This window comes from Aquarana catesbeiana, linkage group LG10, assembly GCF_042186555.1.
Source record: "Aquarana catesbeiana isolate 2022-GZ linkage group LG10, ASM4218655v1, whole genome shotgun sequence".
Taxonomy (NCBI): domain Eukaryota; kingdom Metazoa; phylum Chordata; class Amphibia; order Anura; family Ranidae; genus Aquarana; species Aquarana catesbeiana.
The window spans coordinates 147,511,138-147,537,133 of NC_133333.1; the positions used below are offsets into that span (position 1 = coordinate 147,511,138).

At 41.8% G+C, this 25,996-nt stretch overlaps 1 protein-coding gene across 2 annotated transcripts in view; it reads left to right on the forward strand.

The window, feature by feature from the left end:
- Positions 1-25,996, forward strand: part of GRIN2D (glutamate ionotropic receptor NMDA type subunit 2D) — a 1,662,686-nt gene that overhangs the window by 660,066 nt on the left and 976,624 nt on the right. For both annotated transcript variants that reach the window (XM_073602755.1, XM_073602756.1), the window contains exon 4: positions 24,828-25,276. In XM_073602755.1, the coding sequence (XP_073458856.1) occupies positions 24,833-25,276 (444 nt within the window). In that variant the 5' untranslated portion in view covers positions 24,828-24,832. The remainder of the gene's footprint in view (positions 1-24,827; positions 25,277-25,996) is intronic.

Sequence of the window (25,996 nt, forward strand, 5' to 3'; positions counted from 1 at the left end):
TGGTGTGCGCGACTAATAGTTGTCCTGTGGACAGATTCTCCCACCTGAGCTGTGGATCTCTGCAGCTCCTCCAGAGCTACCATGGGCCTCTTGGCTGCTTCTGTGATTATTGTGCTCCTTCCCCGGCCTGTCAGTTTAGGTGGACAGCCATGTCTTGGTAGGTTTGCAGTTGTGCCATACTCTTTCCATTTTCGAATGATGGATTGAACAGTGCTCCGTGAAATGTTTAACGTTTTTTTTTTTTTTTAACCTAACCCTGCTTTAACCACTTGACCACTGGGCACTTAAACCCCCTTAATAACCAGACCAATTTTCAGCTTTCGGTGCTCTCACATTTTGAATGACAATTACTCAGTCATGCAATACTGTACCCAAATGAAATTTTTGTCCTTTTTTTTCACACAAATAGAGCTTTCTTTTGGTGGTATTTAATCACCGCTGGGTTCTTTATTTTTTGCGCTATAAAAGAAAAAAAGACCGAAAATTCTGTAAAAAAAATGCATTTTTCTTCGTTTCTGTTATAAAATTTTGCAAATTAGTAATTTTTTCTTCATATATTTTGGCCAAAATTTATACCGCTACATATCTTTGGTAAAAATAACCCAAATCGGTGTATATTATTTGGTCTTTGTGAAAGTTATAGAGTCCACAAGCTATGGTGCCAATCTCTGAAAATTGATCACACCTGAAGTACTGACGGCCTATCTCATTTGTTTAGACCCTAACATGCCAGAAAAGTACAAATACCCCCCAAATGACCCCTTTTTGGAAAGAAGACATTCCAAGGTATTTAGAAAGATGCATGATGAGTTTTTTGAAGTTGTCATTTTTTCCCACAATTCTTTGCAAAATCAAGATTTTTTTTTCTTTTTTTTTTTCACAAAATTGTCATATTAGCAGGTTATTTCTCACACACAGCATATGTATACCACAAATTACACCCCAAAACACATTCTGCTATTACTCCTGAGTACGGTGATACCACATGTGTGAGTCTTTTACACAGCGTGGCCACATACAGAGGCCCAACATGCAGGGAGGACCATCAGGCATTCTAGGAACACCCAGGCCAATTCTGACATTTCTCTCCTACATGTAAAAATCATAATTTATTTGCTAGAAAATTACATAGAACCCAAAACATTATATATATTTTTTTAGCAAAGACCCTAGAGAATACAATGGCAGTCGTTGCAACTTTTTATCTCACACGGTATTTGCGCAGCAATTTTTAGAATGCGTTTTTTTTTAAAAAAAACCTGTTTTGTGCTTTAAAAAAATACAAAACAGTAAAGTTAGCCCAATGTTTTTGCATAATGTGAAAGATGAAGTTATGCCGAGTAAATAGATACCTAACATGTCACCCTTCAAAATTGCACATGCTCGTGGAATGGCGCCAAACTTCGCTACTTAAAAATCCCCATAGGAGACGCTTTAAAATTTTTTACTGGTTACATGTTGTGAGTTACAGAGGAGGTCTAGGGCCAAAATTATTGCTCTTGCTCTACCGATCGCAGCGATACCTCACATGTGTGGTTTGAACACCATTTTCATATGTGGGCGGGACTTACGTATGCGTTCGCTTCTGCATGCGAGGACACGGGGAAATTTTTTTTTTTTATTGTTCATTTTACTTTATTTGTTTTAGTTTGAGGCTTTTTTTTCCAAAAAATACATTTTTTGATCACTTTTATTCCTATTACAAGGAATGTAAACATCCCCTGTAATAGGAATATGGCACGACAGGTCCTCTTTACAGTGAGATATGGGGTCAATAAGACCCCACATCTCACCTCTAGGCTGGGAAAGCTGAAATAAAAAAAAAAATGATCCTGGCTTCGATCGTAGTGGCGAGTTGGTAGAAGCACCTGAGGGCGACGGGAGGGGGGGGACACCCTCTCTCGCCTCCTGTAAGAACGATCACGCAGTGGAACAGCCACTATGATCATTCTCATGGTGTAGGGAATCGCCGGCTGAAAAAGTTAATATCTGAATGATGCCTGTAGCTGCACCCATCATTCAGATATTATAAAAAGTGATCAAGTGTTGCACAAAGAAACTTGATGACCCTCCACTGTGCTTATGTGTAGGTAATAACTGCAGCTGCCAACTTAAAAAGAAGAAATCAATGTCACAATATTCCAAAATAAATAAATAAATGAAATAGTGGCGCTATATATATATATATATATATATATATATATATATATATATATATATATATATATATATATATATATATATATATACTCAAATGGATCTTAAACCTAAATAATAGTGATTAATTGTAAAAAAAACCATGTGATCAAAATGTCAACATTACATCAAACTTCCTCCCCAAAATAAGAAAACCATCTAGGTGACTGTATAAAACAAACAAAGTAGAGTCCCATATAATCAAAACAAGTCAAATGACATGATATTAAACCCTGTGTTGAAGAAATATAAAAAGTCAGAAACTCAAAAGTAACAATTAATTAATTGTTACTTTTGGGTTTCTGACTTTTTAGGTTTAATATCACGTCATTTGATTGTTTTGATTATATGGGACTCTACTTTGTTTGTTTTATACAGTCACCTAGACGGTTTTCTTATTTTGGGGAGGAAGTTTGATGTAATGTTGACATTTTGATCACGTGTTTTTTTTACAATTAATCACTATTATTTAGGTTTAAGATCCATTTGAGTATATATATATATATATATATAGTGCCACTATTTCATTTATTTATTTATTTTGGAATATTGTGACATCATTCAGATATCCCCGCACAAAGTCAAGGACGTCGTATGATGGTCGGCGGGCGGGAAGTGGTTAAAACACATTTTTTTTTAACACAAAGTTGTCTATTTATACAATATTTCTAACACATAGCATGTACATACCAAAAATGACACCCCAAAATAGATTCTCCTACTCCTCCTGAGTACGGAGATACCACATGTGTGAGACTTCCACAGCCTGGCCACATACAGAGGCCGAGTACAGCCGAGTATGGCAGAGTATGGCTGGGTATGGCTGAGCATGGCAAAGTATGGCTGGGTATCACCGAGTATTGCAGGGTATGGTGGGGTATTGCAGAGTATTGCGGGGCATTGTGGGGTATTGCGGGGTTTTGCAGAGTATTGCAGAGTACTGCGGGGAATTGCAGAGTATTGCAGGGCATTGCAGAGTATTGCGGGGCATTGCAGGGTATTGCAGAGTATTGCGGGGCATTGCAGAGTATTGCGGGGCATTGCAGAGTATTGCGGGTCATTGCAGAGTATTGCGGGTCATTGCAGAGTATTGCGGGTCATTGCAGAGTATTGCGGGTCATTGCAGAGTATTGCGGGTCATTGCAGAGTATTGCGGGGCATTGCAGAGTATTGCAGGGCATTGCAGAGTATTGCGGGGCATTGCAGAGTATTGCTGAGTATTGCTGAGTATTGCGGGGCATTGCAGAGAATTGCAGAGTATTGCGGGGCATTGCAGGGCATTGCAGAGTATTGCGGGGCATTGCAGGGCATTCCAGAGCATTGCACAGGGTATTGCAGAGCATTGAACAGGGAATTGCAGAGTATTGCACAGGGAATTGCAGAGTATTGCAGAGTAGTGCTGGGTATTGCTGAGCATGGGGGGGATGGCTGAGCATGGCTGGATGTGACTGCATTTGTCACTGAGCAGCGCTGTGGGCACTACACATCCAGCCCACAGCGCGGCTCGCATCCGATCTCTCCCCCTCTGTACCGATCGGTACAGAGAGGGGAGGGAGGAACCGGCGTCATGACATGATGCCGGTTTGTTTACATCTGATCGCTCTGTCATTTGACGGAGCGATCACATGGTAAACGGCCATGATCAGCGGCCGACCCGGCGGTCACGGATGTTCCCGTGTGCGCGCCCCAGGGGGCGCGCGGGAGCAGTTTTCTGGAATCACGTCATATTACGCGATCCCAGAGTTATCCAGCCGTCATTTGGCTATGGGCCGGTTGGCAACTGGTTAAACTTCTCAACAACTTTATCCCTGACCTGTCTGGTGTGTTCCTTGGCCTTTATGATGCTGTTCATTCACTAAGGTTCTCTAACAAACCTTTGAGGGCTTTACAGAACAGCTGTATTTATACTGAGATTAAATTACACACAGGTGGACTCTATTTTCTAATTAGGTGACTTTTGAAGGAAATTGGCTCCACTAGATTTTAGTTAGGGGTATCAGAGTAAAGGAGGCTGAATATGGGGCTAAATGCACGCCACACTTTTCACATATTTATTTGTACACAATTTTGAAAACCATTTATCATTTTCCTTCCACATCACAATTATGTGCCACTTTGTGTTGGTCCATCACAAAAAAACCCCAATAAAATACATTTATGTTTTTGGTTTTAACATGACAAGATGTGGAAAATTTCAAGGGGTATGAATACTTTTTCAAGGCACTGTACATCAGGTAGTGGGGCCTAAGCCCCGGAAATGAATACTTGGGCAATATATATCATGAAAAACTTTTGAAAATGAACAAAAGAACCAGAGTGAACAGTACTAATAAATAGACACAATACTAGAGAAGTCCCCTGAGCACCAAAGTAAAGAAGCCTATCCCTGCACCCTCCCACTATACCCATATACTCCCAATACTGAAGGCATTTTGTCTGAACTTAAACCAAATTTGAGAGAGTAGGGGGAGGGGATGATTCAAGAGTTCTGAAGGACTTATGCCGCGTACACACGGTCGGACTTTTCGTCTACAAAAGTCCAACGGACGCCGACGGACTAAAGCTGGCTGGTAATCCGATCGTGTGTGGGCTTCTCCGGACTTTCAGCAGACTTTTTCAGCCTCAAATCCGACGGACTTTAGATTTGAAACATGCTTCAAATCTTTACGTCGTAACTACGACGGACCCCGAAATCCGCTCATCTGTGTGCTAGTCCGACGGACAAAAACCCATGCTAGGGCAGCTATTGGCTACTGGCTATGAACTTCCTTATTTTAGTCCGGTGTACGTCATCACGTACGAATCCGTCAGACTTTTGTGTGGTCGTATGTAGGCAAGTCCGTTCGTTAGAAAGTCTGCTGCAAGTCCGCCGAAAGTCCGCCGGAAGTCTGTCGGACAGGCTGTCGGACTTTTGTAGACGAAAAGTCCGACCGTGTGTACGCGGCATTAGGGAAAAACAAGAAAAAGGGAAGGGAAGAAGGGGAAGAAAAAAAGAGGGTGGGTTGGAAAATAAAGAGGAGAGAAAACAGGGGGACAGGGTAAGAGGGAGAGAAAGCGTTATCCACACACCCTCATCTCGACCTGCAGACTCAGATCCAGGGAAGCAATACCCATGGTAGAGAAAATAGATGTCAAAAGAAAACTATATTCCCATTGCACACATTCCTGGATCACAAGGCTCATCTGTAGTGGGTGCTGTAGCGACTACCTACTGGACACTGGATATCACAGATGAATGCGCTTATTTGCCAGCACACCATGGACATGCCTGACAAAGGGGTCCTGCGTGGCTCTGAAACGTTGGACTTGTTCTTTTGTGATGTGATCTCTCAGCAATAAATGCTTTGGACTGCATTTAATCAAGATTCATGGTGTGCTGGCAAGTATGTGCATTGGAAAGAAAAAAAAAGACCTACCAGCAGCTTGGGTGCTTAGACAGGAACTGGAGCCACGAGGTCCATGGTGGCTACTAACAACACACAGGGTCAGACCTGCCAGGGCTCTGCTTCTGTCCCACAGGAGCACTTGATATGACATAGAACCCTGAAAACATGTCCAGGATGCTTAGGTGTGAGAGAATTTTGAAAATTTGTATTGTGATGTGTAGATCAGCTCCCTGATCTGAAATTAAAGGATTTTTTTCCTCTGAGAAAAATAAAAATTGGGGTTGACTTAGAGTATTATTGTCTAGCTATTAAAGGGGACCTATATCAGGGCCAGGCTGTTTGTAAAATTATATTTTTATGTGCGACCATTGAATTCAGACACAAGAAGTCCTGTTATGATTTTATCTCTGTCCTAGTTGTGCTAGCCTGTCTGGGTGTTCTAAGATTCCTCATAAAAGTCATCATGCTGTGAGCAGCAAGTGAGGAAAATAAAATAAAGTCAAGGATCTAAATGTAATTCCTGGGGCTAAAAAGAGAAATATAATTACAAGCAGGCCTGCTTACTCCCCAACTCCCGAAATGACCAATCTTTTGGTTGAGATTATTCTTAAGGTGTTAATATACATGAGAGAATCTTCAAAAACCCAGCTCTGCCAATGGTGAGGATTTGAGTGAATCCATATTTGCGCAGTTCAGTTCAATCAGCTCTAATCGTTATCTTCTCTGTGACATTCCTACCCACATGCCATTTTCCCTGTGGGAATTATAGGTTGTTACCTGAAGCAGCACTGAACAGCAATACAATGTGTGCCAACTTTTTTATAATAGCAAAGCAGTTTATTATTTTCTGTGCAGTCTCAGTGGGGTTAATAAGATCAAAGGCTGTTTATTCCTTTCAGTCTATCATAATGTTTTTGCTGGCTTTGCAAACAATTTGCTAAAAAGCCTTTTTTGTTGTTCTTTTCAACAGATATGATGCACAGTTTGCAAGTGATTTGTTTGTAATGATTTAGTAGAAGACAAAAGAATCATGAGCAATATTAGATGTGCTTGTTTCACAGTGGGGGAAAGAAAAAAAAATAACACTTTATAGTTTCCACAAAATGTGCTGTAACGCTGTGCGGATCAGTACCCAATAATTATAAATGTCTGTATATTCAGCAATTCCTGTCTGTTCTACAAATCCATCTGGTCTTATCTTAAAGACATTAATGGAAGAGAAACATGACTTGAAGTTCATGTTCATGCAAATAACTGTCTTAAAAGAAATTCTTGAAGAACATGATTCGAAGAGTTTTGAGAGCTAGGAGAGCAAACTAAGGAGATGAGTCAAGGCGTGAGATTTGTTTCCTGGGGGATGGAAGAAGGTCATCCACGTGGCAGAGTCAATATGCAGGCTTAAGAAAATTCAATGCTGTAGGAGCTATAGACAAATTCTGTTACAGACGAAGCACGGGGGTTAAGAGTTTCAGACATCCAATAAATCTGTTCCAGGATAGCTACACATTTATATACACTTGGAGGTAGAAAAATATAGCATTCAGTGAGATTTTTTCTATTTTTCAAAAAGTAAAATTTTAGGTATTCACAAATAAAACCACAGTAACACAGTCTGCTCGATATCTTATGATAGATCCATGATAAGGTATACATTTATATTGTAGAAGATACAAAGTATTAAATGCTAACAGGCTGCTTTTTGTTTTAGTGACCGTAAAGCGGAACAAAACTCTCCTATCCTGCGTTCACACCAATGTGTGTGGCTGCGGGTATGGGAATTGCAGCGATTCCTGCACCCGGAGCCACTTGCAGTGAAAACGCACTGCTACCTGAATTTCTCATGATTCCAGACTCTGATATCTGGAGTACAAGGGGAATATATTACTTGCTCAACCAGTTGTCTGATGGAAACCAAATCATATGTTTTTAGGTACTTACAAGTTCGCCATGATATCTAATCCCAATTCTGCTCTGTACTCGCTCAATCGGTTCCTAATCCCATTATGGTTGTGATCAAGGGTACGGAACCTCGCAAGTTGATTTTATTGTTTATAGTATGTTACACCTTCCTTCCTCGACCCTACTGGCCTATGGGATTAAGTCACGATGGGAGACAGATTTGGGTGTAATGGTTGATGAGGATTGGAGGCCTTAGACATTTGCAAGGTTGTATCACCTAAAATTTCGGACCGACTTACTCAACTATATATATTACACCGCACCTATCTTACTCCTCTTAGATGGGCATGATACAAAAAGGAGCAAAGTACATATCCCCTGTGTTTACGTAAAGTGGGTCAGTTTTATCATTTAATTTGGCAATGTCAGGTTATACAGGGTTTCTGGTAACAAGTAATTAACTTCCTGCATGATACCATGGGCTTTCCCTTAACTCTACGCCCCAAACAGTGCCTGTTAGGGATATTCCCTGATCCAGATCTGGACAAATTCACTAAGGTTTTCCTACATGAAACTTTGTTTTCTGCCAGAAAAATCATTGCCAGATAAAGTCCATGTAGTTCAACCAAAAAAAAAAAAAAAAAAAAACATACAATCCCATATACACAATTCTATACCCACAGTTGATCCAGAGGAAGGCGAAAAAACGCCAGCAACTCATGATCCAATTTGCTACAGCAGGGGAAAAAAATCCTTCCTTATCCCCCGAGAGGCAATCGAATATTCCCTTGGATCAACTTTATCTATAAATGTTAGTACCCAGTTACATTATGTACACCTAATGCCGTGTACACACGACCGGACTTTTGGACAGCAAAGGTCCGACGGAACGAATCCGCGGGACAATTCGATCATGTGTGGGCTTCATCGGACCTTTGCTGTCAAAAAATCAGATGGACTTTAGAAATAGAACATGTTTTGGATCTTTCCGACAGACTCGAGTCCGGTCGAAAAATCCGTTCGTCTGTATGCTAGTCCTGTGGAGGAACAACGACACAAGGGCAGCTATTGGCTACTGGCTATGAACTTCCTTATTCTAGCCTGGTCGTATGTCATCGCGTTCGAATCAGTCGGACTTTGGTGTGATCGTGTGTAGGCAATTTCGTTGCGTTGGAACTCCTCCGGAACTCCGTCAAAAGTTCATCAAAAGTCCTTCGGAGTGCAGTCCGTCGAAAGTCCGCTCATGTGTACACGACATAAGAGAGAATCCAGGCCTTTTTTAAAGCAATCAACTGAGCTGGCCAGAACTACCTCTGTAGGGAGTCAATTCCACATTTTCACAGCTTTTACTGTGAAGAAACCTTTCCGAATTTGGAGATGACATAAAGAGTGCCCCCTTGTCCTCTGTGATAACCCTAAAGTGAATAACTCAACACGAAGTTCACTATATGAACCCCTTATGTATTTACTTTGAAAGAAAAGAAAGTAGAGTATCCATGGAAGCTAAGCATATTTGTATTTTATTTGAAGTTTCAGCAGTAAAACAAGGCCAACGTGTTTCTGGGGACTAAGGACTCCCCCTTCATCAGAGCTGCTAGTGGAAGTGGTAATGGAATAATCCTGTTGGAGGGTGCCTTTGGCACATGAATCGGACTGTTAGATGTCCACAACACTGGCTGTATTTTCAGAGGCAGCAAAAAGATTTGCTGCCTTAGAACACAAAGCCAGCATTGTGGACATCTAACAGTCCGATTCATGTGCCAAAGGCACCCTCCAACAGGATTATTCCATTACCACGTCCACTAGCAGCCCTGATGAAGGGGGAGTCCTTAGTCCCCTGAAACACGTTGGCCTCTTTTTACTGCTGAAACTTCAAATAAAATACAAATATACTCAGGCGTGGCCTGGACAGAGACCGTGATGGCAGCATAAGCCAAGAGCTCCTGTGATCCGGGGACAGATCTTAGCTTGACGGGGAGCCCACACCTCGATTTCAGCATGAGCAGATCCACCCGGAGCTCCTCAACGTCTCGTACCACATTAGACCCAGGTACGCAACTCAGTAGGAACATCCCTGACATATTTCGTACCCAAAAACTGTCCGCACACGCGGCCTCGCAGGCCCAGGCGCCGGCCTCTCCTACTGAACTGCCCGACATGCAGACCATGGGTAATCTTACTCCCACAACCGACACCGGACGAACACACATGCTAAACCTGTTCGACCTGGAAAAAGTAGCATCGGACATTAAAAGCACGGTGACAGCAGCTATTGCTGACCTAAAATCGGACATGCAGGCGATTGCACACCGCATTGACACGGTAGAACAAACAACCCTGACTCACGCAGCAGCCATCCGCCAGGTCCAATCTGCCTATGATTCACAACTCTCCCAAATGTTTGACCTCCATAGGCATGTGGAGGATCTCGATAATCGCGGCTGCCGGCATAACATAAGAGTAAGGGGGATACCTGAAAGTATTGATCCAAACTCAGTACAGCAAACACTATGTACACTATTCAATGATTTAATAGGAAGACCTGCAGACTCACCCATTGAAATGGAAAGGGCCCACCGTGCTCTGCGCCCCCAGCCCAGGGAGAACGAACCACCCAGAGATATTGTGTGTTGCCTGGTGAACTTTCCCCTTAAGGAGGAAATCCTACGGAAAGCCAGGGAAAGAGGTCGAGTAATTTTTAATGGGGCCGAAGTAAAGCTATTCCAGGACTTGTCACAGATTACACTACAAAACAGAAGAGCCCTAAGACCTTTATTGGATGCACTACGCGCTAGGAACATTCAATATCGCTGGAAATTCCCCTTTGCCCTATCTGCGTCCACCAGGGGACGCTCTGCCATCCTCCGCACACCAGATGACCTGAAGAATTTCTGCGATCAGCTCGATCTCCCACGGATCGAGCTTCCGGAATGGTATGACCTCTTCTTCCCCTCGGAACCATGGCATCCGGTTACCCTCAATCCATCTCCGAAAGCACCACGCCAGAGATCACGTAGACGCAAGGTAGGATCGGCATCCCCAAAAGCACACTCATCTCGTCGAGACCTCTACCGACGAAGTCCTGCTCGTGCTCCGGTGTCCCCCCCGGGACGCAATCATCCGGAAGATTGACTATACCCACTCAGCCATGTCGCAACATCAGTGAGTTTTTGATTTAACCCCCGATGCACACTGCCCCTTCATCTTATGCTGTGTACTAAGCTATGCATCAAGAATGCAACCACTTGATATCCCCTGGCACTTCTCACCCTCACCTGACTCGCCCCTATCCAGCTTTACCCTTTTATTATACACAGGAATTTCTTCATATCCCACAAGCTGGTCAAGTCTGCATCTGGAAAATAACATTCAGGAATCGAAGTATCAGATCCTTAATTTTTTCCATGGTACTCCCATCATCCCAAATCGTGCCCCCCCCCCCCTTTTTTTTTTTTTTTTTTTGTGTGTGTTTGGTTCTGCTTTATTTGTGCTTATTTTACTATTTTTTCTAAGGCCTTAAATACCCCTATCGAAGGTTTAGGAACAGCAGATCTTACCTATTTTTTCCATAATTGCCCACACCCCAAAATCACCTTGCCTTAATATCTCAAAGAACAAAATACGATCTGCCTTTCCTCTCCCACTGTAAGATATGGTCATGTATTTCCTCTTCACCCACAAATGTAGGTAATGCATGTATGCTATTAACAGTCAGAAACAATGTATAAAGAATGATATCCTTATGGAAAACGATTTTATGTATTTAGCAAAGGCAAACTCCTGGCTATCCTGATCATCAGGGACGTCGTCCTTGCCCGACCCGAGGTGCCCCTCCGGGGGGTTCCACTTTCTTACTTTAGCTCTAATCACCTCCCGCACAACCTGCACATGGGGTGGGAAGGAGAGATTCCATTAACCCGGACGTCCCTGGTCTTCAGTGAGCAAACCACCTATCCCAGGAGCTAGATCACATACAATGCGCCCTATCAGGTTACTGGGACCCCCGAGGGGGATATCGAACAAGCCATAACCTCACAACCACATTATCGCACATTATGACCCTTCAGTTTAAATGATGATAATTATTTTTCCCTCCCCCCCTCCTCCCCCTTCCCCTTCCTTCCTTCCCCCCCTCTTTCCCTCTCCCCCTCCTTCCTGACCTCCCCATCCATCCAGTCCTCCCCTCCCTTGCCCTTCTCATTATCCCCCCTCACGGGAGCTGCCATCTTAGTTTTCACCTCTAAAGATAGTGATTAGCTTTTCGTTTAGCAGGAAAAGCTTAAGTTAGATATCTCTCCCACAGTGTGCATCGGATTGTGGTTGTCTTTGTTTTTGTTAATATTCTTGTATTTGTTTTGGGGAATTATACTGTTTATTTTCTCCCCCTTGTCTGATAAGCTTAGTACATGGCTGAAACGGTAAGGTATACAGCTTATAGGCTATACCTACTATTATGTTTATGTTTTTCTGATAACTGCCAATTGTTCCTGTTCTCGGGTTCCTTTACTATGATACTGGTGGTTCTATAGTAAAGTATAATGTTAAGTGGGCTCCCCTCAAAACCACAAAAACACAAAATCACAAAACTACAGCTTACATCTCTCCACCTAAGCGGAGTGGCGGATCTGTCCCCCGGTCCGCACCCGATCAAAGACCCCCGTCTTTTCTCACTCCCCCACACAGCAAGTCCCTAAGGACACCAGCTGATACTCCAGGACTTTTTTTTCCTCCCCTAGGCGAGGCAGATTTTCTAACCTCGCCTCTGGTGTATCTTCTTTGCTCGGTTCCTCTCTTCTCTCTTACCCTACCCTATACTACCTCCCCCTCCCTTCCTCTCCTTCTCTCCTCCCCATCTCCTATTCCCATTTTTCTTCTCTTCTCTCTTCTACATCCCAGACTCATTCCTGCTTCATTACTTCTCACTCTTCCTTTCCCCTTCTTCTTTTTTCTTCCTTCTCCTTTTTCTTCTCTCTCTCTTCTCTAATTCTCTTTCTCTCCTGTTCTGCCCCTAGGCTCCGGGGGTTGACTGACCCCGCCCAGCCCCCTCCTTGACAGCCCTCACACATTTTCCACCACTACTTACCGAATTGCACTTTGGTGGGGCTTGATCCCCAGACGCAAACAGTGCATAACCATGCAATCGAAACCATTAACTGAACTTTCCTTAACGCTAAAATGTATATCCCTAAACGTAAAAGGTCTTAACCTTCCTGAGAAACGCTCCCAGGTCTTGACATCTCTCTCTAAACACAAAGCTCATTTTATTTTTTTGCAAGAGACCCACTTCCGCTCCGACACAATACCTAAACTCGCCAATCACATATATCGTACAGCTCACCATGCCACGAACCCAGATGCCAAAACGAAAGGCATCTCAATATTAATCTCCAAACATGCAAACTTTCTTCTCACAGACTCATTGATTGACCCGGCGGGCAGATATATCTTCCTCAAAGGGATGTACGCAAACAAACCAATAACATTGGCAAACGTTTACTGCCCCAATGAACATCAAATCTCCTTCTTTAGAGACATCTGTGATCGGCTGGCATCCTTCCAGGAGGGCCTAGTTCTCCTTGGAGGAGATTTTAACGTTCCCCTGAATCCACTATTGGACTCTTCATCAGGCTCTTCTGCCCTAACGTACAGGGCTCTACGTCAGATCAAAACCCATTTACAAAACCTGACCCTTCACGATACATGGCGCACATTATCACCCACAGTAAAAGATTACACATTTTTCTCTGCTCCACATCAAAAGTATTCTAGAATCGATTATTTTTTCCTCTCCCAATCCGATCTCTCATTTTTAAAACAATCCACGATAGAACCCATGTTTCTATCAGACCATCATCCCATTACGGTTACACTATCCTTTCCCGAAACTCAACCACGAACTAAATTATGGCGATTTAACCCTTCGCTGCTCGGGGATCCGGTCTCCCTAGACCACATACGCACGTGCATCCTCAACTACTTCGCTGAGAATTCGTCACCTGAAATCTCTCCTATCTCCCTCTGGGAGGCTCACAAGTGCGTGGTCCGGGGGGAGCTGATTGCACTGGCGGCTAAAACCAAAAAACTAAACCAAGAACTTATTAATTCACTTATCGAAACAATTAGATCCCTAGAAAGAACACACAAACGAACACAGGCAGTCGCCACTTTACAAGAGCTATCTCACACCGGCGCTCTTCTTAAAATAGAATTAGACAAACGCTCTAGCAGGCGCTACATCCTCTCCCAGAGGATCTTTTACGAGCAAGGGAACAAATGTGGCCGCTTGCTGGCACGCTCAGTCCAATCTGCTAAAACCTCTACCAGAATACATCACATACGCAATCCCAAGGGAGATCTCCTGGTCAAGAATGAGGAAATCGCTAGAGAATTTGAGACCTTTTACTCAAAACTATATAACCTGTGTCCTGAACAAATGTCTCAAAACGCCCAGAAAACCCGCTCTGACCTCATTAAATCTTTCCTCTCCAAATATAGCCCCAAGCCAATATTGCCCCAACTTAAACTAGAACTTGATAAACCCATATCTTTAACTGAAATTGAAGTGGCAATTAAACAAATGAAGCTTGGCAAAAGCCCTGGTCCCGACGGTTACACTCTCCAATATTATAAAACATTTTCAGACATCCTTTCCCCTACACTCCTATCTACATTTAACGCCTTAGCTGATGCCCAATTTGATCCTTCCAGAATGTTAGTGGCCCACATCTCGGTCATACCAAAAGAGGGTAAATGGATAAGTGGAATACCGCGCCAATCCAATAAGTCAAAACAGCAGCCAACACTACAATCCGACTAAAACTGTGCAAAATGACTAAATGTTAAAAGTGTAGCGCTAAAGTGAAAACAAACTATGTGTAGGGGTTTAGGACAGAGGGAGGTTAATACACATTTGAAGAGGCAAATAACCCCATCTAATCCCAAACTAGAAAAATGAGTATACTAATTAGTGAAGTGAATATAGGTGTAAAATCCAATACCACAACCTCTATAAACAAGTAAAATGCTCTTATTTTTTAGGAAAGGCACAAACAGTCATGAAAATGAATATATAGTGAAATATATCAACAAATTATTAACTCAAATGTCCACACTTTTTAGTAGTGAAAAAATATATAAATGGTGTCAAAAGTGTCCACAATGCTGGTGGGGGGTATAACTCCCAGGTAAACCATAAAAACTAAATAAATTAGTCCATATGATGCATAGTGTAGTTGATCCAAATTGAATCCAAGGCAGGTAACATCACAGTAAAAAATCCAAATCAGAGTAAGGGGTAGAATACTCTTACCGACTTCGGTGGACTCACAGGCCGTTGGCGGTGAGTCAAATAGGCTTGTACTGTCTTAAGATGGATGACAGTGTAAGGATGGTCTTGTACATCGGAAGATTTCCTCCTCAGATGGGGGGCCAGGAACCTGCCCGGAAGGTCTGCACGATCACCGTCTTTGTCAGCATGCATGGACCATATATAAAGAAAAGACAAGGAGCCTCCACATGGTGTAGATCCAAAAATTATTTTTTCAAATGGCATTTATTAGATCACTCAAGATCATCAACCAATCCATAAAAAGGCTAAAAGTAGTAGAATCGATTCAAATAATAAAAAATAGAAATAAAAACAATAAGCGTGGTGTGGGTGGCTGGGTACAGCAAGGAGACCCGACCGGTTTCGTCTGAAAAGACTTCGGCTGGAGTATATGCCATCCCGCCACCACCACGCTTTTATACATACATTATGATGGTCACCCATGAACAGCTGTTACAGCATCATGCGCGCTGACTTCCTGAACTATTACGTGCGTTCCATTCAAGGTCACGTGTTGCCTAGATTTACCAATGGGGTGACGAATAGTGGATCCGCCTCTACCAACCAAGCCTCGATGTGGATGCCGTCTCAACGTGCGCACTCATTGGATGGAAGAGTGCGCTCCTCAGTTAATCACCCAATACGAGCCATCGCCGTATCTGACGTACACGTGACCAACATCACGTGATAACGTCTGACGTGACATTAGGTGTACATCATTGCGTTAACCCGGAAGTGGAAACACATCGCTGAGGCTGTTGAAGCGCAACTGCGTTCCAAGCGGGTCATCGAGGAAGGAAGTGATTATAAAATAAACCCAAACAAAGTACGGCAATCATTAAAATCCGCCGTAATGTTAAGTGTATGGAACCAATTTGGATTTAATCATATAACTCTATTATTCACACTAGGATGTTCAATCAGGAAGTCAGTATGCATTACAGCTACATCGCAATTATTAGAAAAGAAAAAACTGTATAACAAACGGCCATTCTTGTTCTTAAATATACATATATGGCAGGGAACATTGGTACCCATCCAAATTCATGTTGGGTCACAGCGCCTATGAGGCCAATATCCCTTAAAAGAACAAGGGGCCATGCTGGAATACACAAGTATCAGCATTTCCATCATTTATTTAGAGAAAATCAAATTTCATAAAAAAATAATAAAAATAAAAATAAAAATAAGTATCTAAAAACAGGACATAGTATTGAGCAAAAATGATGATTGTAGAACTAATACATATATATTGAAAGCCACCTTAACCCTATTGACTAGGAACAAGGCCCAGATATGTCCTCGAACAAATTGGGCATACTTTTGCTGCAGATATTGTAAATATGGCTGGGAACGAAGTTAATAGAGGGCTATGATTAAGATTGATTAATGAATGAATTGATGTCCCACTCCACATTCAGTCCATGTGGCGTGAAACATCTTAATTGGTGTATCCAAAAAGTTTCAAGCCTTGATACTCCTCTTATACATGACTCTCCTCTCCAATGAGGGGTAAATTTATCTATTATTTGAAACCTAGTGCCAGTGGGGTCTCGATTATGACATGTTAAATAATGGTTGGGTACACTATGATTCATACGTCCCTTTTTAATAGATTTGATATGTTCGTTGACCCTTATGGCAAAAGTACGGATGGTCCGCCCTACGTACTGTTTCCCGCAAGGGCAAGTGATGAGATACACAATATACCTCGTCGAACATGTGACAAATTGTTTAACAGAATATTCTCTCCCCGTAGTGGTTGATCCAAAGGTCTCGATCTTCCGGGATTTATGTGTATTATATTTACACACCCTACATCTTCGACAAGGGAAGAAACCCTTCATATTCTGGAAAAAAGAGGGGACCGAAGGGGGGTCTGTTACGTTAAGCGCAATCTGTCCTCTCAGGGGCATAGCACCTCTATAGATCACCCCTGCTTGTTCTGGAAGAACTGGTCCAAGAACAATATCATTTTTTAAAACCTTCCAGTGCCTATGAAAGATATCCTTGACCTGTTTATGTTGAATTGAGAAATTGGTGAGAAAAGACCATTTATGTTTATTTTCTACAATGGGTTTAGGTTGTTCTGAAATAAGTAAGTTCCTATCCACTAAGGAGACACTATGAATTACTTCGTCTATCTCTAATGCATCGTAACCCTTGTCCATAAATCTCGACTTCAAAATATTAGCTTCAACGCTTCAACAGCCTCAGCGATGTGTTTCCACTTCCGGGTTAACGCAATGATGTACACCTAATGTCACGTCAGACGTTATCACGTGATGTTGGTCACGTGTACGTCAGATACGGCGATGGCTCGTATTGGGTGATTAACTGAGGAGCGCACTCTTCCATCCAATGAGTGCGCACGTTGAGACGGCATCCACATCGAGGCTTGGTTGGTAGAGGCGGATCCACTATTCGTCACCCCATTGGTAAATCTAGGCAACACGTGACCTTGAATGGAACGCACGTAATAGTTCAGGAAGTCAGCGCGCATGATGCTGTAACAGCTGTTCATGGGTGACCATCATAATGTATGTATAAAAGCGTGGTGGTGGCGGGATGGCATATACTCCAGCCGAAGTCTTTTCAGACGAAACCGGTCGGGTCTCCTTGCTGTACCCAGCCACCCACACCACGCTTATTGTTTTTATTTCTATTTTTTATTATTTGAATCGATTCTACTACTTTTAGCCTTTTTATGGATTGGTTGATGATCTTGAGTGATCTAATAAATGCCATTTGAAAAAATAATTTTTGGATCTACACCATGTGGAGGCTCCTTGTCTTTTCTTTATATATGGTCCATGCATGCTGACAAAGACGGTGATCGTGCAGACCTTCCGGGCAGGTTCCTGGCCCCCCATCTGAGGAGGAAATCTTCCGATGTACAAGACCATCCTTACACTGTCATCCATCTTAAGACAGTACAAGCCTATTTGACTCACCGCCAACGGCCTGTGAGTCCACCGAAGTCGGTAAGAGTATTCTACCCCTTACTCTGATTTGGATTTTTTACTGTGATGTTACCTGCCTTGGATTCAATTTGGATCAACTACACTATGCATCATATGGACTAATTTATTTAGTTTTTATGGTTTACCTGGGAGTTATACCCCCCCACCAGCATTGTGGACACTTTTGACACCATTTATATATTTTTTCACTACTAAAAAGTGTGGACATTTGAGTTAATAATTTGTTGATATATTTCACTATATATTCATTTTCATGACTGTTTGTGCCTTTCCTAAAAAATAAGAGCATTTTACTTGTTTATAGAGGTTGTGGTATTGGATTTTACACCTATATTCACTTCACTAATTAGTATACTCATTTTTCTAGTTTGGGATTAGATGGGGTTATTTGCCTCTTCAAATGTGTATTAACCTCCCTCTGTCCTAAACCCCTACACATAGTTTGTTTTCACTTTAGCGCTACACTTTTAACATTTAGTCAAAAGAGGGTAAAGACCCTTCATCAGTCGCGAACTACAGGCCAATATCCCTATTAAACGTGGACATCAAATTGTATGCAAAAATTCTTGCTATTAGACTACTCCCCTTAATACCAAACCTTGTATCCCTTGACCAGGTAGGGTTTGTCCCGGGTAGAGAAGCCCGAGACAACGTAATCCGCACATTAAACTTACACCACTGGATTTCGACCACTAAAACCCAGGGATTTCTCCTTTCCCTCGACGCCGAGAAGGCGTTTGACAGGGTGGCCTGGGACTACATGCACGAAGCTCTTTCAGCGATTGGGATCGGAGATCGTATGCTTTCCTCTATTATGGCATTGTACTCTGGTCCCTCCGCTGCAGTTAGAGTTAACGGCCTCCTGTCGGGCGCCTTCTCGGTCAGGAATGGCACACGTCAGGGCTGCCCTCTATCACCACTTCTCTATATCCTCACCTTAGAACCCTTCCTCAATAAACTAAGAAACAACCCTGATATTCGGGGCATTGTGGTAAAAGGGAGAGAGTACAAGGTAGCGGCATTTGCCGACGATATTTTGCTCTCACTACAAGCACCCCGTGTCTCGCTCCCAAATCTTCTACATGAAATTGACCTCTTTAACAAAATATCCAACTTAAAAATCAATCACACCAAATCACAGGCTTGAATATCTCGCTTCCCCCCCAAGAAGTGACAAGTTGTCAAGAATCCTTTCCGTTTTAATGGCAAAAAAACGCCCTCACCTACCTAGGGATACAGATCCCACCCCACTTATCAAACCTATATGTATTGAATTTCCAGGTAGCTCTTCTTAAAGCTCAAAATTTTCTCAAAGAATGGAAGACGTTAAATGTCTCCTGGTTTGGGCGAGCAGCTCTGATTAAAATGCTTATCTTACCCCGCCTACTATATCTCATACAAACAATACCAATAGCCCTGCCAACTAACTTTTTTACAACATACCAAAAAATCTGCTCAACAATTTATGGAGAGATTCTCCCCCCCGCATTAAATATTCTAGACTCACCTTATCTAAATCCAGGGGCGGAATAGGATTGCCGGATCTGGGCAAATATTATAGTGCAAGCCATCTTACGAGGATAGCGGATTGGAATATCCACACCCTCAAGAAATCCTGGATTGCCCTGGAAAATGCCGTATCACATCTTCCTTTACACTTACTCCCGTGGTTATCCCCTAAGCACTGGCCACAACCAATAATGACACATCCACTAGTCTATCCGTCCCTATTAGCATTCAGAAAGGCTTCACTTAAGGGAAACTTAGCCTCAATCCCAGGCCCCTTAACTTCGTTAAGAGGAAACCCTGCTTTCCCCCCAGGCTCCCACACCAATTTCCTGCAGAAAGAATGGCCACATGAAGATGTTCTAATCATGCATTTCTATCAGGACGGGAAAATCATGCCCCTAGAAAAACTCATAGAAATATCCAAAACCTCAGCATTTTCCTTCTGGACCTACAGGCAAATCAGACATTTCCTGGAATCTCACATCAATTAAACTCACGGGATTAAACAGCTCACTCAGTTTGAAACCCTGTGTCACCGTAAAATCCCACAAAGACACCTCATCTCTCTTCTGTACACTTTGCTTAATGATCCCTTGACACCTACTATCTCATCTTCACAGAGTTCATGGAACAGGGACCTTTCGACACCCTTAACAAATGAGGAATGGAATAAGGTCCATGAATACATACACAAGGGTTCATTGAATGTTACTACACAAGAGAACGGGTATAAGATAGCTACCAGATGGTATAGAACCCCCTCAAGACTCCACAAATTTAAGACCTCTATCCCCAACACTTGCTGGCGATGCGGAGTGGAAGTGGGTACTATGCTCCATATATGGTGGGACTGCGCAATCCTCCAACCCTTTTGGAAGGAGGTTCATAAATTAATAGCACAAATTACCACATTTACTCTCGACTTTACCCCAGCCCAATACCTTCTACACCATACATCATTATCCAAACAAAACTACTTCAAATCCCTAGCGATGCATCTAGTTAATGCTGCTAGACTATGCGTCCCAAAACATTGGCAATCGACATCTGTTCCATCAATCGGTGAATGGTTTGCAAGAATTTCCAAAACAAAAGACATGGAAGAGCTTATTCATGTTTCTCAGGATAGGGTTCAGAAGTTCACGGCTACATGGTCCTGTTGGATACACTTCACGACCACTGAGGGATACCGCCAGTATCTTCCAAGGGTCTCCATACAAACATAGCCACTTTCAACCAGGAGGGCTGTTCCTGTCTGTGCTTTCCCCTCAGGTTCTGGGGGGGGGCGGGTTTGGTTGCACCCCGGAGCCATCCTCTTCTGCTTCCATTAGCCTTACCTCCAAGCACTACCCTCCCTACTCCCCTTTCTCTTTCACATACACCTCACTTTTCACATTTAACCTTTTCCCCTTTCTTTCTTATCTCTTACGACTCTCTTTAATCCATGATTCACTCTGGACCCCCACATCTATCTTCCTGGTGGTCTACCCATTCTATCTCTCTGTTTCCTCTTCACTATTATACCCTTTCTCTTTTACTTAACCCTCTCTTTTATTTTTGAGTATTACTTCCCCCCCCTTTTTTCCTTTCCTCTCTTTCCCCTTTCCCCCTCCTCCTCCCTTCTTTTTCTTCCCCTTCCCTCCTCTCCTTCCTCTTTAGATCATTCTATTTTCCTCTCCTCGGTTAGCAACCCTTGTATAGTTGTCTCATTTTCTTTATGCCCTAAGATGAGGGCCTCCACTTGTCGATCTTGAAGCTTCGGGACACTCAACATTTGTGCCTGGGGGGGTTTCGACGTTCCCTGAGCCTTTACCCGGGACTGGCCCGGTGCTCAATTCCCCCCTTAATACTCGCCGAAAGATGATGTGAGTGGGGGGAGTTTTGCACTGGAATTTAACACCCCGTTGAGAAGTTTCATGTTTTTGCTCCCAACATTATCTTAAATCATTTTCCCGATCAACCTTCTACTAGCATTTTGTTGGAAAACGTATGAATACAATGTTAATTGTTCTTTAAGCTATGTGACGATTGTACAAGATTCTATGTACGATTTCTGTTTGTGATATATTTTTTCTATACAATAAAATCTTTATGGAAAAAAAAAAAAATACAAATATAGTTACCTTCATTGGATATCGGATGCTCCTTTACCTTCTTTTCTTTCACATTATATGCGGAGTCGACCTTAAGGCCGCACACACCGAGGTAGCAGCCCAACCCCAAACAAGGCTCACCACCACCTTTTTATTAAACTGGGCACGGAACTCTGGAAACCAATTCTTTCCTTCTGCCCACACCCTACCAACCTACAACACTGACTGATCGAGTCAGTCCAGCATGATCTACACCCACTCTTCTAAATTATGTATTTACTTGACATAAATAATACCCCCCATGCAAGAAATTCTTATATATCCACAGAGGTTTGTTCATCCATATATAATAAAATATGGGACCACTGGCTACAGGCATCCGAAATGTGAAGTTAAAAATGTCGTACTATTAGACAGATCCAGCTGATTTCTTTCTAATGTCATTTAAGAGTAATACTTGCCGTATTTTCATGTTCATTACGAAGTATGAGATCACTATCCACTTTGTCGTTTTGTACCTTGATTTGTCTGACATGTTTGGGAGACAATTCAATCCCCAATTTCAACTTTTTATTCTTTGTGTATATTTGTTACCTTGTACGCTGTACACTTACTGTAATCCTACAACTGTACCTACCTTAATAAAAGTTACTGTTTAAAAAAAAAAAGAAAACACACTGCTCTTAGGAGACGCACAGGACTGCCATCTGTTCTGATTGGCACCCCCCCCCGAATCTCAGCCCGCAGTGCGTTTGCGGGAACCGCAGGGAAATTGCATGGTCAAAAAGACCATGCAATTTCCCTGCGGCCGTGTTTTTGAAATGGTGCGTGCACCTTTTTTTTTTTGCAGAAGCGCAGGCACGCAGCCCATTTAAATGAATGGCCTGCCATGCTCACGCAAAAGTGGGCCGCAGGGCCCTTACTAGTGTAAACCGAGGGTTACAGCCAAGGAGGTAGCTATCTTAGCCTCTGTTAGATCTGCAGTTGCCATGGTGCTGCACATGTGATCAACTATGACCCCAGCCATTAAATGGCTTGACAGTTAGATTGAGCGAACAAGCAACTGTGACAGTTATCATTCATGACATGCCTTGAATGTAACTCTTTTGGAAAACATTTGATGGATTTACTTCTGCTTTAACGTTACCGGTCTCACTGTCAATTTTATCATTTTTTTTTTTTTTTACAAATGAAAATATTATAGTCTAAGGACATTAGAGAAAAGTGTGATTGCTGAAAATACGTTTTTAAACAGTTGAAATGTATACTCGTGTTTCATGCAAAAAAACTTTAACCTGTGCACGTCTAGTTCTTCTTGGAAAAAGATATGCATATTGCATTCACTAGTATATCATGGGGCTATCACAATGCAATGCCTATAAAGCATTTAACATTTAGGAATAGTGGAAACTATCCTACTTATTTCTTCGGTTGAAGAGAATTGGAAGAGCTAAATAGCAATATGCATAAGGAGACTCTGTCACTTTGCCCACTCAGAATCTTTTCAAAACTTACCCCTGACTCAGTCGCAGTCCCCTTGCTCCTCCAGTGTTCTGTTCCTTTTCAGTTCTATCCCTATGTATATTCTATCTCAGATGGTATCAATGTTTACACAGGGTTGATGTTCTCACTTCTACCCATCATATGAAAGTGTTTGGGACTGACGATTTTGAAGCTTGAGCTTTGCGTCCTAGGATGAGATCACATTCTCCTCCATACTCAAATGCACTGATGGATAAACAGAACAGCATATTAAAACATAAGAATCAACCCCCATCACATCCCCTCCATTACATCAGAGTCAGCCTATTCAAATTTGAATCCCCCATTACATTAGGGCTCCCCCATCACATTAGAGTCCCCCTTCAAACGTGTGTCCCCTCGTTACATTAGCACCCCCTTCACTTCCCATTACATCAGTGCCCCTTCTTAATTGCATAATTCCTCCATTACATCAGAGTCCCCTAACTTCACATCAGAATTATTACCACTCACATCAGATTCCCCCTAATACATCAGAGTCATGTAATGAGGTGTTAATGAGGACAAGGGCCTCTTCCCCACTTTACCTTTCTATGCATGAAGGTAAAAAACCTTCTATAGCACACCCCCCAGTTCCCCAAATACTTACCTGAGCCTGATCGCAATCCAACAATGTGCACGAGAGCCTCAGCTCTCCGGGGACTTGCCCTCCTTATTGTCTGAAACAGGAGTGGGAGCCATTGATCGCAGCCAGTTAGCCATTGAGGAGAAAGAGGGGCGGGGCCAAGCCACACTCCGTGTGTGAATGGACACGCAGAGCAGCGGCTCAGGAGCAAGCCTGCTCTGGGGGTACTCAGCAGAAGGGAGGGGCCAGGAGCGCTGACGGGGGGCTTGAGAAGAGGATGATTGGGGCTGCTCTGTGCAAAACCATTGCACAGAGCAGATAAGTATGACATGTTTGTCTATTGTTTTTTAAAATTTTCTTTAATATCACTTTAAATGTTGCCCTTTAAAAATTATTATTATTCTTTAAAAAGAGCACCTCTGCTGGATTGTATTTTTTTTACCACGATTTAAGTTTTTATCGTAGTACATGTCCCTCAGTGTACACAAGTGATTGAACGTCTCTGGTTCATATAGTAATGTTTTCTGTATGACCAACCCAGTTGGATAAATATTATCGTAGCAACCTGTAATTAAAAATATTCCTGGGAAATGTAATGCTTTAATTATGTTTTTTGACTTTGGAAATAAATTAATCAATAGTAGATTACCTGTAATAACAAAAAATATGAAAAATGTCTGCTGAGGTGGGTTACTTTTTGAGGAAATATTGGGTAATCATGAATTTTAAAGTGATCATGGCTGTTGTACTACATATAACACAAGAACATTTGTGAATATCCACATACCACACTGATTAAATCACTGCCATCTGAGCTAAATATCAGTTTGAGCAAATACATTTAGTCATTTCTATTGCCTACACAGACAGTAAAGTTACTGATAGATATTTAATGATCCTGCTGCTATTAGGGAATAACTTAGATGTTTATGAATACCTTCAGACTTGAGCAGGAATCTCAAATCTTGTTGGGAAAATATATAATCTAGACTGAATTTTTTTGCCTAATAGCTATATTGTTGAAGATAGGGCTGACATTTGAGTTGTAGAGGGCCTAAGCACATGCATTTTTGCATATTCTACTAGTGTATACAAATAAAAAAAAATCCTGATTGTGCAGATGTGTCCAATCCCAATCCAATGCTTATTACCAGATTAAACCTACTAGTACAGATTCATGTAACATACTGTAACTGTAACCACCACCATTTAATAAGTATATATGAAAGATAATATTATATCCTAATTTAACACTTCATATTTTGTTTCCCGAGTGCAACCTGCCTTATTCGTAATCCTTGCTTGTGTTCTTTTTCCTATACATAGAGTGGATGCCAAAACCCTTCGAGATGTGTTTTCCACCAGCTGTCAACACTGCCTTTGTGCCCGCTGCTGCTAGGATGCTATTTCTGATGGCCCTGGCATGTGCCAGCCCTTTTCTAGAATTTCGAGAAGAACCTGCAAGATCTCTTAACGTGGCCATAATTTTTAGCGGTACCTCTTACCCACCGGAGAGAGCCGACTTTAAACCCTCAGCTTTCCGCAATTTTTCTATGGAAGTGAATCCAGTTTCAGTAATACTTAATGACACAAACCCTCGCAGCCTTATCCTGCAAATATGTGAGGTTCTGTCCAGCCAGCGCATTCATGGCATTGTCTTTGAAGATGATACAAGAACAGAGTCTGTGGCTCAGATACTGGACTTTATTTCTGCACAAACATCCATGCCTATTATTGGAATTAATGGAGGATCTGCAATTGTGCTTACACCAAAAGTACGTAGAAATATCTTTTTTTTTTTTAATTATTTCTATAAGAGATCCTTGTTTCGTATATATATATATATATATATATATATATATATATATATATATATATATAGATAGATAGATAGATAGATAGATAGATAGATAGATAGATAGATAGATAGATAGATCTATATAGATCTATATAGATCTATCTACCTATCTCTATATATATATATATATATATATATATATATATATATATATATATATAATCAGGGATATGCAATTAGTGGAATAGTGGACCTCCAGCTGTTGCAAAACTACATGCTTCTGCCTCTGGGTGTTATGCTTGTGGCTGTCAGAGACTTGCTATGCCTCATGGGACTTGTAGTTCTGCAACAGCTGGAGGTCCGCTAATTGCATATCCCTGATATATATATCTATATATAGATATATATATATATCTATATATAGATATATAGATATATATATATATATATATATATATATCTATATATCTATAGATATATAGATATATATATATATATATATATATATATATATATATATCTTTATATCTATCTACGGTATATACAGTGGGGACGGAAAGTATTCAGACCCCCTTACATTTTTCACATTTTTACATTTTTACATTTTATAGTGCAGCCATTTGCTAAAAATCATTTAAGCTCATTTTTTTCCTCATTAAGGTACACACAGCACCCCATATTGACAGAAAAACACAGA